This window comes from Halichoerus grypus, chromosome 11 (assembly GCF_964656455.1).
Source record: "Halichoerus grypus chromosome 11, mHalGry1.hap1.1, whole genome shotgun sequence".
NCBI lineage: Eukaryota > Metazoa > Chordata > Mammalia > Carnivora > Phocidae > Halichoerus > Halichoerus grypus.
This window is the reverse complement of record NC_135722.1, coordinates 74359341-74374840: the sequence shown is the minus strand read 5'-3', so window position 1 is coordinate 74374840 and position 15500 is coordinate 74359341. Positions and strand designations below refer to the sequence as shown.

Below are 15500 nucleotides of genomic sequence, written 5' to 3'. Positions count from 1 at the left end.
GACCCCTTGCTGTGCACTTCTACCCCGCTCTTACCGAGGAGCAAAGTGAGGCACTGGGATCTCGTGGCTAGTGGGTTGCGGGGCTGGGATCTCTACCCAAGTCTCCATCTTTACCTTCCAAATACAAGAAAGAGGAGACAAAAAGCACTGGCTATGGCAGAAAGTGGGTCAGAGATGGTAGAATGAGAAGGAAGCGGCCAGGAGTTTCTGTGAGGGTAACAGTAAATCCTGGGGTGCTTATTCTGGGAGGCACAAAAAAAAAAAAGAGTGTAATAATGATTAAATGAATTATAATCCTTAGTATCTATATAGCATTTTAAAAATTCGCGAAATGTTTCTATTTTGCAAACGAAAAATGAGTTCTAATTCACTTTAATGTAAATTATACACACACACAACTCACATGTATACACATGCAGATATGGGGATCCAGGTAGATCATAACACAACCTATAAAGCACTGAATTTGAATGTTCTGGCTAGATTTTAAGGTTGCCAAAAAACCCTGAGAACTATTATAAACTCTTGAGTTCAGTGAGAATAATCACAGAAAGAGGACCGTCAATGTGTGGAAAGAAAGAGATGGGTAGTGGTCAGCTCTTAAAAATAAACACAGAACAGTAAACAAGCACAAGAACGAAATCAGGTCTGACTCTGTTTAAAGTATCTTTCACTCCAATATAAGACTTGGATGAGCCAAAGGACCTGCCCCAGAGGGTCATTTCCTGCAAAATACCCACAGCTCCCAAGCATGATAAAATACAGTAAGACTGCAAGAATCTAAGAATAGCATCTCTTTCTTAAAAAGAACCAAATTCCTCCCCTTTTGCTTCTCCAGGAGACATCAACCCAAAGCCATCTCTAGCTTCAGACACAGCAAATACGTACATTCTGGAAGTCCCAAATGGTCTACTAGCACCTTCATTTGCAGGCACTGACCCCAAGGCACATATATGTTTCAAACCAGTGTGAAAATGTAAGAATGTCTACAGCCCACACTGACCAAAAAAAAGGGGGGGGGTGGCACTGAATTGAAACAACAGTTTTCCCTTAAACCAAATTAATTCACCAGGTCTCTGTTTTCCACACCCCAAACCGACCTTTTTTTTTTTTTTTTTTTTTTTTTTAAAGAGAGGGAGGTGGGCGGGAGAGGCAGAGGGAGAGGGAGAGAGAGAATCCCAAGCAGGCCCCATGCCCAGTGAAGAGCCTGACATGGGGCTCGCGCTCATGACCCCAAGACCATGACCTGAGCCAAAATCAAGAGTCGGATGCTTAACCGACTGAGCCACCCAGGCATGCCCCAAACCGGGCTTTTAAAGAGAACCCAACCAGGGCTAACATCAGCTAAGACAGGCATAATCAAGTGCCGTCTTGTAAATGAGTTCCGAGTCCCGAGGTACTTCACTACCCATCCCTGCAGTACAGACCAGAATGAATGGTTTTCCCCCTCGGGACCAATTAGACAGAGGCCCCATCGGTGCACGACGCCCTCACTAAATGGACCGGAAGAATAGCCGGTACCTACCAACCTGTGGGCCAGGCTGGGTGACCCCTAGACCGCACAAAGGGAACACACGACCAAGCTGGTGAGCCTCAGACGGACGGAACCTACAAGGCTGCTTTCATTCAGTCCAGCACTGATGGCATAAACAGCATAACAGAATCCAGCTTGCTAAGTGCAGCAGCAGCAGGAGAAAAGGAAGCTGGTCTCAGACCCCAGCTGCACGGAACCATGGGGCCAGATTACACCCAGAAGAAAAGACTGGAGAACTAAGTAGTGGTCTGAGCGGTTTCTTTCCTGTGGTGGAGAACCCAGAAAGTCTACACCACAGGAAAGAACAGCTTGTATAAACCTGGCGTAAAACCTGATGACTATCCAGTGAATAAAATTTGTGACCTGGGTACCAGGGCAAAAAAGGCACAAAAAGAACTCAATGTCCTAGGAAAGAGGCAAAATAGTACTTAGTATATGTAAATGTTATTTTATTTTTAAAAATTTTAACATCTGAGATTAATTAACTCAAATATACAGAAAATTATAGAAAATAATATAACAGACACCCTCCTTTTTTTAAATTAAGCATTTTATTTTGATTTTTTTTCAGACCTACAGAGAAATTACAGGAATTTTACAATGATGTTCAGCCATAAAAAGGAAGGAATTTCTGCCATGTTTCACATGGATGGAACTTGAGGGCATTCTGGTAAGTGACATAAGTCGGACAGAGAAAGACAAATACTGTATGATCTCACTTAGATGTTTTATCTAGTAAACTAGAAACAGAGAACAGTTTGGTAGTTGCCAGAGCTAGAACATGGGGGTGGGGTACATGAAATGGGTGAAGGTTGTCAAAGGGTACAAACTTCTGGCTATAAGATAAATAAGTCCTGGGGATGTAATATATAGCACAGTGACTATAGTTAAAACTACAATACTGTATTATATACTTAAAAGCTGCTAATAGCAAATAGATCTTAAAAGTTCTCATCACAAGAAAGAAGACTATGTGGGGTGATGGGTGTTAACTAAACTTACTGTGGTAATTATTTTACAATACATACATCTGTGAAATCATTATGTGGTGTACCTTAAATTTATACAATGTTATAGGTCAGGTATAGCTCAGTACAACTGGAAAAATTACATAAAATCTGTAAACACCATAAAATACAGTATCAGCATAAAAAAAAGAACATTACAGTGAAATCACAAATACTCATCCACTGTCAACATTCTGCCACATGTTCTCTCTATACATGTATACCTAATACATACATCTCTTTTTCTTCTTGAACTGCTTGTGAGTAAGTTGCAGCGGTTATGACCCTTCCTCTCAGAAGTGTGTATCTTTTAAGAACAAAACATTCCTATATGACCCAGAGCAATTATTGATTTTTTTTTTTAAAGATGCAATACTGGGGTCCCTGGGTGGCTCAGTCGGTTAAGCGTCTGCCTTCAGCTCAGGTCATGATTCCAGGGTCCTGGGATCGAGCCCCACATCGGGCTCCCTGCTCAGTGGGGAGCCTGCTTCTCCCTCTCCCTCTGCCTGCCACTCCCCCTGCCTGTGTGCTCACTCTCTGTGTCAAAAAAATAAATAAAAGCTTTAAAGATGCAATACTGCTATTGGTATTCGGATTTTCCCAACTCTCCTTTAGAGCAATTCTCCCCCCTCCAATCGGGCTCCAGTCCTGCACCAGACGCTATGCATTCAGATGTCACGTGTCTTTAGTCACCTTTTCACCTCATCTGGAAGCGTTCCACAACCTTTCTCTGTCATCTGCAGCCCCTACGGGTTCTGTGTGAGGCTCCCCTGATTTCTGTCCATCTGATTGTCCGTGCTCCGACCAGCTTCTGCATGACAGGCAGGACTCCCCCAGGAGGGCGCGGGTCCTCTGCAGGACACCTGGGGAGACACCTAGCATCGGTTTCCTCCAGGGCCAGTGATGTCACATACGACAGCTACTTGCTCGAGCTGCTCTCAGGGCTCTTTCTCCCTGAGACAGAAGTTGTCTGTGTGGAGATCTCGGACTGTGGAAGTATTCGGTTCCCCAGCAAGCTTTTACCCGGTGGTGAATCAGACACTTCCATGGTGGGTGCAAATGAAGGGTTTCCAACTTCATCCTTCCCTCTGCGTGTGTTAGTCAGCATTGTACTGGAAAGAGGAACTTCCCCTTCCCCCAATTTATGTTTTTTAGTACTAAGACGTGCTTATACAGTCTTATGTTTTTCAATATTTTGTCATCTGTTGCTCTTATTCATTTTGATGCACAAACCGTTTCCGACCCGCGCCATGCCCGTGGTTTCTGAGCACTCTGCACTTTGTGGCACGGGTGTTCTGGGCTCCTCTTGTACTTTCCCTGCCCCAGCCCTGCCACTGGCCGTGTCTTCAGGGAGGAGCCCTTGGTTCCTTTTAGTAGGTAATACAATTCCTAAACCCAGGATATGGATGCAAGATGGGCTCACTGCTCCTAGCTGCCTTCAGCAGACATGGCGAGGAAACCCATCTGTTTGTGTATGTATGTGTGCGTGTGTGTGTGTGTGTGTGTGTGTGAAACAGAGTTTATACTGAACATTCAGATTCCAATTTAACACCCCTGGCCTTCCCCCAGTCCGTATTTGTGTCTTCTATCTTTTACAGTGAGACCCCCTAGATTCCAAATATACCAAAATATACTCATTTTCTCAATCCTAAAATTCACACTGAATAATTGCAGAATTTTTAAAGCAAACATATCTTCTGATTTTCCTTTTAAGAGGTTTACTCTGGATGCTGTGTCCAAAACTGCCCATCCAGGGTCAAGAACAGAAGCAGACACTGGTCAGGAGTCTAGGAGACAGTATGAAAAAACAGTCACAGCACGCATCGGCCTCAAGTCTCTTCTGCTATTACCTCCAGGGCCCAGCCTGGTCCCGGCCAAAGGCATTGGGTCTGTGAAATGAAGAGCAATGTAAAAGGCTAGATGGAAGGCAGAAAAAGAAATCAACACAAACGTCTCTGCTATAATGCTATCGATGTGTTAAAAAAGAATATTAGTGCTCTGCAAAATCACACAAAATCTGTACCTAGAGCACTAACCAAACAGCAACAATCCCGATAAAAACACACTAGGTGTGATGACAGGATATATAAGGAAGGCTGCTGAGTTATGTACACAAGAATAAAAAGCAAAATGCACAAAGACCAGAGAGAACTGCCTGACAGCACTCTGAAAACACGGCACATGGCCAATGGAGCCAGGAGGAAGAGCCTGGGGCAAATGGGCATCATGTACACGCCAAGGCATTAAGAACCGATGTGACTCCCTGTTACACTGGTATTCCCCTGTGTGCTGATCACATATAAGCTCCTTTCCATCACAGAATCGCCTACTAAAGGAGAACAGGAATCATTTATTAAATACTGTGATCAAATAGGAATTAGAAGCTCTTGTTCAATCCAATAAAAGAGCCTATGGGCTAGTTATCATTTAGTCCCATTTGTCCGATGCAGAAATAAGGCTAAGAGTAACTTCCCAAGTCAGACAGCTAATACTTGGTATAGGGGCAACACAAGCCCACGTGTGTGGCCCTACTCCTTCCCCAGCATGATGGGAGCCTGCAAACGAGGGAGCAGGAAGGAGAGAGGGTGGAGGCATGGGGAGTGGAGAGAACAGGTGCAATACCAGGCCAGCCAACGACACAAGGGGAAGCAGGGAAGGGCCAGCCTCAATCTCCCCAGCAGCCTGGGCCTGAGCTCCAAGTTCATGAGAAAGTGTATTAAAAAAACCGGGGTGCCTGGGTGGCTCAGTCATTAAGCGTCTGCCTTCGGCTCAGGTCATGATCCCAGGGTCCTGGGATTGAGCCCCACATCGGGCTCCCTGCTCCGCGGGAAGCCTGCTTCTCCCTCTCCCACTCCCGCTGCTTGTGTTCCCTCTCTCGCTGTGTCTCTCTCTGTCAAATAAATAAATAAAATCTTTAAAAAAAAAAAAAAAAAAAAACCACAGGGCCAGGCGGCGCAAGATGGCGGAGGAGTAGGAGACCTGGATTTCGTCTCCTCTCAGGAATTCAGCTGGATAGGGATCAAACCATTCTGAACACCTACAAACTCAACAGGAGATCGAAGAAAATAATAGCAACAACTCTCTGAACAGAAAAGCGACCACTTTCTGGAAGGTAGGACGTGTGGAGAAGTGAATCCGAGGCGATATTCGGGAGGATAGACGGCGGGGGAGGGGCCACCGCTGGCCGCTTCTGACAAGTGATAGAGCCGCGGAGCACAAAATCGGAACTTTTAGAAGTCTGCTCCGCTGAGGGACGTCACTCCGGTGGCTAAGTGGGGGGTGGAAACCTCGCGGGACAGTGTGGTCTCAGGACCCTCGGGGTCACAGAAAGACCGGGAGTGCCTGAGTGCGGCAGAGCTCCCAGGTATCGGAGCGGGGAAGCCGGCTGCGGAGACGGAGCCGACGCGTGGGCTCTCAGCTCGGGGTTGCTATAAACTGTGATCCGCGGCACAGTCGGGCCACTGCTCCTCCAGCAGGGACCCAACAAGCGGCAGATCCAGGGAGACTCCCTTTCCTCCCGGGGGATGAGGGGCGCGGGAGCGCACTGCAGGGATCTGCTGGGTTTGGAGACTCCACACGGGGTCGGGTGCCAGAGATAGAAACGCTCGGTCACAGGCCGGGTGAGCACGGAGTGCGGCCGGAGACCGGGGAGACGGGAGTGACTGCTTTTCTCTGGGGTCTCACTGAGGAGTGGGGCCCCGAGTTCTAGGCTCCTCCGGGGCGGAGACTGGGAGGCCGCCATCTTCACTCTCTGCCTCCAAAGCTGTACGGAAAGCTTGCAGGGAACAAAAGCTCCCGAGAGCAAACCCGAGCAGATTACTTAGCCCAGACCGGCAAGGGTGGGGCAATTCCGCCTCCGGCAAAGACATTTGGGAACCACGGCAACAGGCCCCTCCCCCAGAGGATCAGCAAGAACAGCCAGCCAAGACCAAGTTTACCGATCAATGAGAACGGCAGAACTCCAGCGCTAGGGGAATACTGCACATACAATCCATGGCTTTTTTTACCATGATTCTGTAGTCTTTCAAAGTTAATTTTTTTTTTTAACTTTTTTTTTTTGAATGTTTTTTTCCCTTTGTCAACCAACATCTTATCAATCCCTTTTTTAAAAAACATTCTTATTTTTCATTTTTAGAGTCATATTCTATCCCTTCATAGTAGTTACCCGTATTTTTGGCATATATATATATAAGTTGTTCTCTCTTTAAAATTTTGAGAGAGTTTCTTCTAACAGATCAAAATATACCCTAAATCTCTAGTGTATGGTTTTTTTCTACTCCCCTGCCTGATCACATTCTCTCCCTTTCTTTTTCTTTTTTTTTTTAAGTCCTCTTCTTTCTTTTTTCAACTTATCAATTTCTTTTATAAAGTTTTTTATAATTTCCACCTTTACAGTCATATTCCATCCCTTCATCATATCAACCCTTATTTTTGTACATATATAAGTTTTTCTTTCTTTAAAATTTTGGGAGGCACTTTCTTCTAACAGACCAAAATACACCCAAAATCTAGTGTGTGGCACTGATCTATGTACCAGCCTGATCATATTTGATCATATTCTGGTTTTTTTTGTTTTGTTCTGTTTTTGTTTGTTTTTATCTTTATCTTTTTCTTTATCTTTTTTTTTCTTTTTCTTTTTCTTTTTTCTCTCTTTCCCTTTCTTTTCCCACTGCTTCAGGTCTTTTCTGATTTGTTTAGAGTATACTTTTGGGGACGTTGTTACCCTGTTAGAATTTTGTTCTCTCATTCATCTATTCTCCTCTGGACAAAATGACAAGATGGAAAAAATCACCTCAACAAAAAGAACAAGAGGTAGTACCGACTGCCAAGGACCTACTCAATACGGACATTAGTACAATGTCGGATCTAGAGTTCAGAATCATCACTTTAAAGATACTAGCTGGGCTTGAAAAAAGCATGGAAGTTATTAGAGAAACCCTTTCTGGAGAAGTAAAAGAACTAAAATCTAACCAAGTCGAAATCAAAAAGGCTATTAATGAGGTGCAATCAAATATGGGGCCGCTAACTGCTAGGATAAATGAGGCAGAAGAAAGAATCAGTGATATAGAAGATCAAATGATGGAAAATAAAGAAGCTGAGAAAAAGAGAGATGAACAACTACTGGATCACGAGGGCAGAATTCGAGAGATAAGCGATACCATAAGATGAAACAACATTAGAATAATTGGAATCCCAGAAGAAGAAGAAAGAGAGAGAGGAGCCAAAGGTATACTGGAGCAAATTATAGCAGAGAACCTCTCTAATTTGGGGAAGGAAACAGGCATCAAAACCCAGGAAGCACAAAGAACCCCTCTCAAAATCAATAAAAATAGGTCAACACCCCGACATCTAATAGTAAAACTTACGAGTCTCAGAGACAAAGAGAAAATCCTGAAAGCAGCTCGGGAGAAGAGATATGTAACCTACAATGGCAGAAACATTAGATTGGCAACAGACCTATCCACAGAGACCTGGCGGGCCAGAAAGGACTGGCATGATAGATTCAGAGCACTAAATGAGAAAAATATGCAGCCAAGAATACTATATCCAGCTAGGCTGTCATTGAAAATAGAAGGAGAGATAAAAAGCTTCCAGGACAAACAAAAACTAAAGGAATTTGCAAACACGAAACCAGCCCTACAAGAAATATTGAAAGGGGTCCTCTAAGCAAAGAGAGAGCCTAAAAGTAACAGAGACCAGAAAGGAACACAGACAATATACAGTAACAGTCACCTTACAGGCAATACAATGGCACTAAATTCATATCTTTCAATAGTTACCCTGAATGTAAATGGGCTAAATGCCCCAATCAAAAGACACAGGCTTTATCAGATTAGATTAAAAAACAAGACCCATCGATATGCTGTCTCCAAGAGACTCATTTTAGACCCAAAGACACCCCCACATTGAAAGTGAGGGGGTGGAAAACCATTTACCATGCTAATGGATACCAAAAGAAAGCTGGGGTGGCAATCCTTATATCAGACAAATTAGATTTTAAACCAAAGACTGTAATAAGAGATGAAGAAGGACACTATATCCTACTTAAAGGGTCTATCCAACAAGAAGATCTAACAATTGTAAATATCTATGTCCCTAACATGGGAGCAGCCAATTATATAAGGCAATTAATAACAAAAGCAAAGAAACACATTGACAACAATACAATAATAGTGGGGGACTTTAACACCCCCCTCACTGAAATGGACAGATCGTCTAAGCAAAAGATCAACAAGGAAATAAAGACTTTAAATGACACACTGGACCAAATGGACTTCAGAGACATATTCAGAACATTCCATCCCAAAGGAACGGAATATACATTCCTCTCTAGTGCCCATGGAACATTCTCCAGAATCGATCACATCCTAGGTCATAAATCAGGTCTCAACCGGTACCAAAAGATTGGGATCATTCCCTGCCTATTTTCAGACCGCAATGCTTTGAAACTAGAACTCAATCACAAGAGGAAAGTCGGAAAGAACTCAAATACATGGAGGCTAAAGAGCATCCTACTAAAGAATGAATGGGTCAACCAGGAAATTAAAGAAGAATTAAAAAAATTCGTGGAAACCAATGAAAATGAAAACAGAACTGTTCAAAATCTTTGGGATGCAGCAAAGCAGTCTTAAGAGGAAAGTATATAGCAATACAAGCCTTTCTCAAGAAACAAGAAAGGTCTCAAATACACAACCTAACCCTACACCTAAAGGAGCTGGAGAAAGAACAGCAAATAAAGCCTAAACCCAGCAGGAGAAGAGAAATAATACAGATCAGAGCAGAAATCAACGAAATAGAAACTAAAAGAACAGTAGAACACATCAATGAAACTAGGAGCTGGTTCTTTGAAAGAATTAACAAGATTGATAAACCCCTGGCCAGACTTATCAAAAAGAAAAGAGAAATGACCCAAATCAACAAAATCATGAATGAAAGAGGAGAGATCACAACCAACACCAAAGAAATACAAACAATTATAAGAATATATTATGAGCAACTCTATGCCAGCAAATTAGATAACCTGGAAGAAATGGATGCATTCCTAGAGATGTATCAACTACCAAAACTGAACCAGGAAGAAATAGAAAACCTGAACAGACCTATAACCACTAAGGAAATTGAAACAGTCATCAAAAATCTCCCAAAAAACAGAAGCCCAGGGCCAGATGGCTTCCCAGGGGAATTCTACCAAACATTTAAAGAAGAATTAATACCTATTCTTCTGAAGCTGTTCCAAAAAATAGAAATGGAAGGAAAACGTCCAAACTCATTTTATGAGGCCACCATTACCTCGATCCCAAAACCAGACAAAGACCCCATCAAAAAGGAGAATTACAGACCAATATCCCTGATGAACATGGATGCAAAAATTCTCACCAAAATACTAGCCAATAGGATCCAACAGTACATTAAAAGGATTATTCACCACGACCAAGTGGGATTTATCCCTGGGCTGCAAGGTTGGTTCAACATCCGCAAATCAATCAATGTGATACAATACATTAATAAAAGAAAGAACAAGAATCATATGATCCTCTCAATAGATGCAGAAAAAGCATTTGACAAAGTACAGCATCCTTTCTTGATCAAAACTCTTCAGAGTACAGGCACAGAGGGTACATACCTCAATATCATAAAAGCCATCTATGAAAAACCTACAGCGAATATCATTCTCAATGGGGAAAAACTGAGAGCTTTCCCCCTAGGTCAGGAACACGGCAGGGATGTCCACTATCACCACTGCTATTCAACATAGTATTAGAAGTCCTAGCCACAGCAATCAGACAACAAAAAGAAATCAAAGGCATCCAAATCGGCAAAGAAGAAGTCAAACTCTCACTCTTTGCAGATGATATGATACTTTATGTGGAAAACCCCAAAGACTCCACCCCAAAACTGCTAGAACTCATACAGGAATTCAGTAAAGTGGCAGGATATAAAATCAATGCACAGAAGTCAGTGGCATTCCTACACACCAACAACAAGACAGAAGAAAGAGAAATTAAGGAGTCGATCCCATTTACAACTGCACCCAAAACCATAAGATACCTAGGAATAAATCTAACCAAAGAGGCAAAGGATCTGTACTCAGAAAACTATAAAATACTCATGAAAGAAATTGAGGAAGACACAAAGGAATGGAAAAACGTTCCATGCTCATGGATTGGAAGAAAAAATATTGTGAAGATGTCAATCCTACCTAGAGCAATCTACACATTCAATGCAATCCCCATCAAAATACCATCCACTTTTTTCAAAGAAATGGAACAAATAATCCTAAAATTTGTATGGAACCAGAAAAGACCCCGAATAAGCCAGAGGAATGTTGAAAAAGAAAAGCAAAGCTGGTGGCATCACAATTCTGGACTTCCAGCTCTATTACAAAGCTGTCATCATCAAGACAGTATGGTAGTGGCACAAAAACAGACAGACAGATCAATGGAACAGAATAGAGAGCCCAGAAATGGACCCTCAACTCTATGATCAACTCATCTTTGACAAAGCAGGAAAGAACGTCCAATGGAAAAAAGACAGTCTCTTCAACAAACGGTGTTGGGAAAATTGGACAGCCACATGCAGAAGAATGAAACTGGACCATTTCCTTACACCACACACAAAAATACACTCAAAATGGTTGTAAGACCTAAATGTGAGACAGGAGTCCATCAAAATCCTAAAGGAGACCACAGGCAGCAACCTCTTCGACCTCAGCCACAGCAACTTCTTCCTAGAAACATCGCCAAAGGCAAGGGAAGCAAGGGCAAAAATGAACTACTGGGACTTCATCAAGATAAAAAGCTTTTGCAAAGCAAAGGAAACAGTCAACAAAACCAAAAGACAACTGACAGAATGGGAGAAGATATTTGCAAATGACATATCAGATAAAGGGCTAGTATCCAAAATCTATAAAGAACTTATCAAACTCAACATCCAAAGAACAAAGAATCCAATCAAGAAATGGGCAGAAGACATGAACAGACATTTTTCCAAAGACATCCAAATGGCCAACAGACACATGAAAAAGTGCTCAACATCGCTCGGCATCAGGGAAATCCAAATCAAAACCTCAATGAGATACCACCTCACACCAGTCAGAATGGCTAAAATTAAGTCAGGAAATGACAGATGTTGGCGGGGATGCGGAGAAAGGGGAACCTTCCTACACTGTTGGTGGAAATGCAAGCTGGTGCAGCCACTCTGGAAAACAGTATGGAGGTTCCTCAAAAAGTTGAAAATAGAGCTACCATATGATCCAGCAATTGCACTGCTGGGTATTTACCCCAAAGATACAAATGTAGAGATCCGAAGGGGTACGTGCACCCCAATGTTTATAGCAGCAATGTCCACAATAGTCAAACTGTGGAAAGAGCCAAGATGTCCATCAACAGATGAATGGATAAAGAAAATGTGGTATATATATACAATGGAATATTATGCAGCCATCAAAAGAAATGAGATCTTGCCATTTGCAACGACGTGGATGGAACTGGAGGGTATTATGCTGAGCGAAATAAGTCAAACAGAGAAAGACATGTATCATATGACCTCACTGATATGAGGAATTCTTAATCTCAGGAAACAAACCGAGGATTGCTGGAGTGGTGGGGGGTGGGAGGGATGGGATGACTGGGTGATAGACACTGGGGAGGGTATGTGCTCTGGTAAGCGCTGTGAATTGTGCAAGACGGTTGAATCTCAGATCTGTACCTCTGAAACAAATAATGCAATATATGTTAAGAAAAAAAAAAAGAAGAAGAAGATAGCAGGAGGGGAAGAATGAAGGGGGGGAAATAGGAGGGGGAGACGAACCATGAGAGACGATGGACTCTGAAAAACAAACTGAGGGTTCTAGAGGGGAGGGGGGTGGGAGGATGGGTTAGCCTGGTGATGGGTATTGAGGAGGGCACGTTCTGCATGGAGCACTGGGTGTTACGCACAAACAATGAATCGTGGAACGCTACATCTAAAACTGGTGATGTAATGTATGGTGATTAACATAACAATAAAAAATTAAAAAAAAAAACCACAGGGCCAACAAGAGCAGCCCCCGGTGGCCAACGGCTGGGGTGTGAAGACTGACCCCAGAGCACCTACTGCTGTTTTGTGCAGAGCAGGAAGACTGTTGGTGAGGTGGAGGAAAGGAGCCTGCGGCCATTCGCTCAGCAGGGATGGAGGCTGGATGCATGGAAGGACAGGGCCAGATACGGACACTGTGTCATCACAAAGGCCACAGCGGGAATTGGACATGTGAGGGCCAGGATCAAGTTCTGGTGGCAAAGCCAGACCAGCCCCACCTCCACCAGAGGAAATGTGGTCTTGATTTCTGCACTGTGAGAGCGCGGCGGGGAAACGAGGCAGCGTTTCAAAATGAGCACGAGAAATGGATGCTGCCCCAAGAAGGAGGTCAGGGGCATGAGGGCAGCTTAAGAAAAATGTCAAATAAGCAGACCCTTGAAGGCCCAGGGGCCATTTCCTAGACACTTTTAAGTATAAAAGGGTTGGAAGAAAATTACCGTCTAGCCAGTCTTCACTGACACAGAGGCCTGATCTGTGTGGAACCATGTGGAGGTCCAATTAGATAGGGAAAGGCACATCTATAAAAAGAGTTCTAGATTCTTTATTCCTGAATATTGCTTTTACAAAGATCTCATTATACCAAAGAGCCACTGGGTTTTCTCCTTTACTAAGTCCCTTAACCTCTGTGCACCTGATTTTTCTCATCTGCAAAACCTCAGAGAACTCCTATAAAGACCAAAGGAAGGGCCTGCCACAGCGCCAATCAACTCCTGTTGATTATTTCTCCTGTTTTTATTTCTGTGCATCAGGCTCCACGGTAAGCCCTGCAGATACAGAGACACATGTTCCTCTGTCACATCCTGTGTTACTTTCTTCAGCGCACTTGGAATGATCTGAATGTCCCCTGTACTGACTGGTTTACTTCTTGGTCTTATCTTCTACGGCTCTCGAACACCTGCACCCTGCAAGTCTGCCGTGGATAACTGGGATCTTAGATTTAATGGGGCCACAGCCTGAGACTAGACCCAACTTTGTTAAGTCCTTTTGCATCCTCCTCTCCCTCAGTGATGGCTTTTAAAAGCTAGCTTTTGGGGTTCTGGCAACAAAGGAACCCTATTGTGTAGGAGAAGGCCTTGAGTGTCTCAATCCGGGAATGAATCAGAGATTGGTGACTCCAATAAAATGAAAAGAACTTACAACAACTGTTACCATTATTTAGATAACTGGTCATGAGACTTCTTTGCAAATACAAAGACATTCTAAGTAGACCAACACTGGTTTCAGGGCAAACGCTCTTTTCTTAAGAAACCTTAAAAAAGAAAAGGGACATTCAAGTTCATCCGAGCTGGGCATTTAATGGCTCGGGGCCTTTGTGCCAGCAGCGTATCAGAGAGAGCCACGGACCCCTGCCCTCCCCGAGTGCTCTGTTCTTCCGGTATCTGTTACCGGGCAACAGAGCACAGGTGCTCTCCCTAAGGTACGCAGAACTCACGGGTGTGGAGCCCAACCCAGCACGGATTCACTGGGCATCTACTGCGTACCTGGTGCCATGTGGGACACGGGGGATTCCAAGATCAGACACGGTCCCCGTCCTCGAAGAGCTTACAGCACAGTGGAGGAGGCCAAGACCATGAACGCTAAGCATAAGAGACAGAACAAACTACATAAGGGTAACGGTTAGGCCAAGCCGGGTGTTCCTATGTGAAGGGAGGGGGACCCAGGCTGGGGAACCAGCACAAGCAAACACTCGAGTCTGGAGCTCGCAGCTCATTATGAAGGGCTCTCTATTCACTGTGCCTGAATAGAGAGCCCAGCTGGACATCGGGGAAAGGACATCCTTGCAGACTTGATTCTGTGGTGCTGGCAGGGAGGGCTCGGCAGGGTGCGGTGCGGGAGCTGTGTTCTAATGTCCTTGGGGCTGTCCTCCACACAGCCGTGGTCCTGATGACCTGCACAGGCCGAAGTGCCGGGCTGGAAGGGGCTGGCCATGACCGTAATGGAGCAGACGGCCTCCCTCCCCCCCCAGCAGGAATGCAAGCGGTGGGGAGGGCGACCCCACAGCAGCAGAGCCCATGCCCCAGCATAAGCGAGCAGCTTCGGTGCTGGGGTGCGAGCCTGCCCCACTCCCTGTCCGCTGCTCCTTGCTCACAAGATGGGTGAAGGGCCGAGCACACGGGCTTTGGAATCAGAGCTGCTTTCCAGCCGGGCTCCTCGGGCCCCTAGGCTGGTTATCTGACCTCTGCGGACCTCAACGCCTCATCCATCGGGGTCATCCGTGTCGGGGTATGGTTAGCAGCCAATCTGCCCCGAGCGCCCGCCCTGTCCCAGATGTCAGTCCGGTGCTCACTGTGCTGATCCATTTCATCCTCTATGCCCCGTGAGATGAGCTCCATTATTACCCACATCACTGAGGAGGACACTGTGGGACAGAGAAATTATGTAACTTGCCTGAGGTCTCACAGTGGATGTGTCACCCGCCAGGGTAAATGCAGGCAGTCTGGCTCCAAAACTCACATCCTTTTTTTTTTTTTTTTTTTAAGATTTCCTTCATCTCTTTGAGAGAGAGAGCGATAGTGACAGCATGAGTGGGGAGAGGGGCAGAGGGAGAGGGAGAAGCAGACTCCCTGCCGAGCAGGGAGCCTGACATGGGGCTCGATCCCAGGACCCTGGGACCATGACCTGAGCCGAAGGCAGACACTTAACCAACTGAGCCACCCAGTGCCCCCAAAACTCACATCTTAACCACTATCCCACAGTCTTTCAAAAGTGAACAACATGTAACTGTCCGGCAGGACTGCCGCTCAGCAAACACTGTGCTCAGAGGACTAGCACACAGGCGGTGTGGGGTCTGTGGTGGCTTCATGCAGTACAGGGCTGTTATTCAAAATCCACAAGGAACCCTTAAAACCCAACAGTAAGGAAACAACTCAATTAAAAACGGG

General features: G+C 44.7%; 1 protein-coding gene across 2 annotated transcripts in view; it reads right to left on the bottom strand.

The window, feature by feature from the left end:
* Positions 1-15500, bottom strand: part of PANX1 (pannexin 1) — a 50789-nt gene that overhangs the window by 18873 nt on the left and 16416 nt on the right. The window contains exon 1 of one of the 2 annotated variants that reach the window (XM_036075002.2): positions 14100-14195. The exons of the other annotated variant lie outside the window; for it this stretch is intronic. Coding sequence (XP_035930895.1) covers positions 14100-14109 — 10 coding nt within the window. The 5' untranslated portion in view covers positions 14110-14195. Of the gene's footprint in view, positions 1-14099; positions 14196-15500 lie in introns of those variants that run through there. 2 annotated transcript variants of the gene reach the window in all.